We start from the raw sequence: 5249 nt of genomic DNA, 5'->3' as shown, positions 1-5249 counted from the left end.
CATGAGCTCCGCCTGCCTGAGAGATTCTTTCAGAATCTAGGAGAGGATGAGGATCTGATGGAGGCACAGTTCGTTTGGAGTGAGGAGGAGGAGGAGGAGGAAGAAGAGGAGGAGCAGCAGATGGAGGAAGAGGAGCAGATGGAGGAAGAAGAGCAGATGGAGGAGGTGGAGGTGGTGGAGGTGGTGGAGGTGGTGGAGCAGGTGGAGGAAGGAAATGCAGCTTCCTCTTCCTCCTCTCTCCCGGTCTGGGGCACCCTGGAGGAGATGGCTGCTGCTGAAACAGCCAGTCTCCCCCAGAGTCCTGTGGGTGTCTGCCTCTCTCCCACTGCCATGGCTGACACTCCAGGGAGCCAATCTGAAGACCATGGCCCCAGCGGGCAAGATGAAGTGCCAAGCACCTCGCATGACCACGAAGATGCCAGCTCCTCACTCCAAGATGCACTACAGGTGAAGAAGAATGAGCTGGCACAATTCCTGCTCAATAGGTATTTTGCCAGGGAGCCGACCACAAAAGCAGAATTGCTGAATAGTGTCCTCAGAGATTACCAGGACCACTTCGTGGTGGTCCTCGGTCAAGCCTCAGAGTACCTGCAGCTGGTCTTTGGTTTGGAGGTGAAGGAGGTGGACCCCAGTGAGTACACCTATATCCTGGTCCCCACCCTGGGCCTCACCCTCAATGAGATGCTGAGGGATGAGCAGAGGTTGCCCAAGGCTGGCCTCCTGGTGATAGTCCTGTGCCTGATTGCTGTGGAGGTCAACTCCGCTCCTGAGGAGGCGATCTGGGGCGCACTCAGTAGGATAGGGGTGTATCCTGGGAGTGAGCACTACATCTATGGGGAGCCCAGGGAGCTGCTGACCCAAGTGTGGGTGCAGGAAGGTTACCTAGAGTACCGGCAGGTGCCTGACAGCAACCCTGCTTGCTCTGAGTTCCTGTGGGGTCCCCGGGCCTATGTGGAGACCAGCAAGTCTGAAGTCCTGGAGTATCTGGACAGAGTCAGTTGAAAAGGTCCCAGTTCCTTCCACCCCCTCTGCAGAGGCTGCGAGGGAGGAGAAAGGGGAACTCTGAGCCAGAGAAGCAGCCAGGCTCCTTCCAGGCCCACGTCCAACAGCTTGTCCTGGGAGCAGGAAGGGAGGCTGATCTTTCCCTCTGTGACTGAAGAGGGAGCAGTAAGCCTTCTTAGCAGTGAGGACTTGGGCCCATTGGGGGAACCTGGTATGTGGCATCTTTGTGTTCCTTTTCTCTACAATGACATGGGGACTCACCTCTATTTTCTTTAGGAATTTTTCAAGTATTACTGCTTTTTAATAGAAGGCTTAATGAGTTTCAGTGTTTAACTGTCAGTGACATTGATCACACCATGTTTGTACTTACCCATTTCAAGAACAAGAGTTTTGCTATTTTGTAAAAGGAAGTTAGGAACTCTTCCATTTTATTTCATGGTTTTGAACAAGATAATATGGAATTAGAATGATTTTGGAAATGTGAACTTACTTAGTAGTTACATAGTTGGTGGAAGAAGTCTAAAATAAAAAGTGATTGTAGTGAAGTCTTGCTTCTTATACTTTTTGTCTATCATTTTGTACAGCTAAGCTGTCTCTGTTTATTTGGATTTTCCCGGGTTATTTAAGGTATGATAAAATTGATCTGAGTTCATGTTGATCTCACGTGTATTTGTACTTATCCAATTCAAGACTGAGGTTTGCTATTTGTAAAATCAATTAAGAAGCCTTCAGTTATGGTTTGTGATCCCAAATTAGATAACATAGCATTGGAACAGGAATTTACTTGGAAATGTGAAAGTAATAGCAGTATAATTAATGGGGTCAAGAAATAGAGAAATAAAAGTAAATGGTTGTTAATTATTGAATTCTTATCCTCTTTTTCTGTCATTCTGTAAAATTAAAATATATATGTACAACCTGGATTTGTTTGGCTTATTTAATAAAGTAGAAAATCTGAATGAATAAGCCTCTGCTCACTGGCTCATTTATTCCCAAGACCTTCACAGAGCCTGTGCTCTGTGGAAGGCCCTGTGTTAGCAGTGGGGACACTGGGAGAAGCAGGACACCCCCACACCTAGAGCGATGGTCTAGGAACTGCAGTCACAGAAGGAAAATGGAGAGATGTCCCCTAATCCCACAGAACAGGGCAACATGGGGCGAGGTGGCGGGGCTCCAGAAGGAGCACTTGAGTGTCAGTGCCAGAGCCAGGGCAGTTTGGGGCTTTGGGAAGCTGGAGTTCCTGTGAAAGATGACTATGAGAGGTGATTGTGATGAAGCTCAGTGGTGGCAGCCCTCAGACCTGCAAACTGTGTGTCTTGGGGGTGAGGGGAAAGTCTGAAATGGATCTTTGCTATGAGGTGTCCTTTTGGAGGGCTTCCTTGTGCCTCAGCTGGTAAAGAATCCACCTGCAATGCAGGAGACCTAGGTTCAGTCCCTGGGTTGGGAAGATCCCCTGGAGACAGAAAAGGCTACCCACTCCAGTATTCTGGCCTGGAGAATTCTGTGGACTACAGTCCTTTTGGATCCTGGGTAAACCCCAAAGAGATCTCATCCTGGGGCAAGAAGGGGCCCTGACTCTTGTCGCATTGCTGCTGACCACAGGGACCAAGTAGGTGTTTTCTACTCTCCATCTGCTAGAATTTCTTCTTGGTATGTGGTTACATTCCTTGAGAGTGATGCCAAGAAGTCCGTGGACAAGCACTGTTGTCCCTGGTCTGGGAGAGCCAGAGTCCATGGCATTATTATTAGGTAATCTTGAGAGTATTAGGGGCAACTCAAGCAGTGTATAGATTTTTGGTGGAGGTAGAATTAGTGAAAATCATAGTTTGGATGGAAGAGCAGCTGGGAGGGAGAGAAGGAGTTGGTTCTTGACAAATTGTAGAAGCTTTGAGTTGCACCCAGCTGGGGAAGACTCCTCCATGCCTGAATTAAGTAGTAGATCCTCAAGGAAGGAGATTGTGTTGAGTTTTATTAATAAAACAAAGTTTCTGGCTAAATTAGCATTCTCTGTCATATTGTGTTGCATGCTGTCTGAGATATCTTAGGTAACAGCAACAACAAAATTTCCCAGAGCTCAGAGTTGTGAAATTGAGATCCAAATACTAGTACAAATAACTGCTAATCATAAAGATCAAACCAGGTTCTGCGTGAGGTGCTTTATTTATATCCTTGCAGTCCTACAGACAGGGCTCCTCATACCTGTTTGCTGCACAGATGAAGAACTGGGGCCCCAGGGTTTGGGCATCTTCCCAGGATCACATGCTATTAAGGACCAGGGTGGGGTCAGGGTGCCATAACAGAATATCACAGATTGTGTGTAGCTGAAGCAACAGATGTTTATTTCTCACAGCTCTGGAGCCTGGGAAGCCAGAGATCAAGATGGCTTGATGGTTGGTACCTTGTGTGAACTCTCTACCTGGCTTGTGCATGGCCACCTTCTCACTATGCCCTCACATGTCAGGAGGGAGAGAGAGAGAGAGAGAAGTAGGTTCTGTGGTGTCACTTTGTATCTCTGATCTCATGTTGAGGGCCCTACCCTCATAACCTCATCTAAACCTCATTATGTCCCAAAGGCTCCATCCCCAAACACATCACGTTGGGGATTAAGCTTCAACATATGAATTTTAGGGGGACACTATTGAGTCCATAGCATCTCCCTTGTAGATGAGGAAAGACCATGAAACAAACATCTACTAAGGCTGAATTCCTAAAACTTTAGAATATTCCTACTAGGTGAAAAATGCTTCCTTAATGGACACGCCAGCTTCAATTTAAAAAGAGCAAGTAACCATCCTTCTTCTGTCTCTTGTCTGATACATGCCTCACAGGAAATCCCTGATTTTCAGTGTGCCTAATGGCGCCTGTGCAGGTGCTCAGGCAAGTTCAGCCACGTGGAGGGTAACAGAGACTTGGGCTGAGATTGTTCTTGCATCAAAAGAAAAGAGAACATTCTTGCTTAATGAGATTATAGACAGAAATTGCCATAAGTCAATGTGCAGGCCTGACCCTGCCTCCTCCCATCCCTAGCAGCCTTCTTGGGCACCATCAGAGTTTAGTACACAGTAGGTACTGGTATAGCTGTCTTTAGATTCCTCTCTGGTGCAAAAAAAACCTATCACAACTCTAACCTCTACTTTCTGGGGTCCGAGGGCTTAGGCTGAGTGGGCAGGTACCTGGTGGGCCAGCCCATGATCTTTTCAGAGGGTGAAGCACTTGGCACCATGGCACCTGGAAGACCCTCTTGTAGTGAGGGTACAGCTTCAGGAGGGCATAGGGTCATTTGCTGGCTTGGCACTCTGTGGGCATTTTCACATCTGGCAGCCTGGGAGGGAGTCAAACAAAATCCCAAGGTTGAAAGATACAAGATCAACACATAAAATTTACTGTATTTACATACAACTACAATTTTAAAAATTAGAAACCAAAAATTTTAAACACCATTTTCTGATGAGTTATGATGAGTATTATTTACTCTGATTTCTTTATTTTAATTAATTAATTTATTTTAATTGAAGGCTAATTACTTTACAATATTGTAATGGTTTTTGCCATACATCAACATGAATCAGCCATGGGTGTACATGTGTCCCCGATCCTGAACACCCCCTCTTACCTCCCTCCCCATCCCATCCCTCAGGGTCATCCCAGTGCACCGGCCCTGAGCACCCTGTCTCATGCATCGAACCTGGACTGGAGATCTATTTCACATATAGTAATATACATGTTTCAGTGCTATTCTCTCAACTCATCCCACCCTTGCCTTCTCCCACAGAGTCCAAAAGTCTGTTCTTTGATTTGTGTCTCTTTTGCTGTCTCCCATATAGCATCACTGTTACCAACAATCTTTCTAAATTCCATATATATGCGTTAGTATACTGTATTGGTGTTTTTCTTTCTGACTTACTTCGCTCTGTATAATAGGCTCCAGTTTCATCCACCTCATCAGAACTGATTCAAATGCTCTGATTTCTGTGATGAGTATATGTTGCTTCTATAGTGATCAAATAGATTCTTAAGTTATTATAAAATATTTAAGTTTTAGAAGGCTTTCCTTTCAGCTGAAAAGTTATGTGCCCAGAGATATCCACCAAGTTTCATTTCATATGTAACAAGAAATCTTACAAATAATCTCCATTAATATATTAATTTCCTCTTCAGAAAAAACTTACCATTTTCCAAAATTGCAATATTTAGGTATAAATCTAACAAGACATGCACAAGATCTATGTGTTGAAAGCTACAAAATG

The 5249-nt window shown here is 45.3% G+C and overlaps 1 protein-coding gene across 1 annotated transcript; it reads left to right on the top strand.

Moving 5' to 3' along the window:
• Positions 1–264: 264 nt before the first annotated feature.
• LOC113888158 (melanoma-associated antigen 9-like) lies at positions 265–1002 on the top strand. The gene has a single exon (XM_027535453.1). The coding sequence runs from the start codon at positions 265–267 to the stop codon at positions 1000–1002; it is 738 nt and encodes a 245-aa protein (XP_027391254.1).
• The last annotated feature ends 4247 nt before the right edge of the window (positions 1003–5249 follow it).

This window comes from Bos indicus x Bos taurus, chromosome X (assembly GCF_003369695.1).
Source record: "Bos indicus x Bos taurus breed Angus x Brahman F1 hybrid chromosome X, Bos_hybrid_MaternalHap_v2.0, whole genome shotgun sequence".
Lineage (NCBI taxonomy): Eukaryota > Metazoa > Chordata > Mammalia > Artiodactyla > Bovidae > Bos > Bos indicus x Bos taurus.
Note: the sequence above shows the minus strand (reverse complement) of the source record. Positions and strands in the feature narration are given on the sequence as shown.

Coding starts and splice junctions, on each gene's coding strand:
- LOC113888158 (XM_027535453.1), top strand. CDS start 265: ATGGCTGCTGCTGAAACAGCCAGTCTCCCCCAGAGTCCTGTGGGTGTC.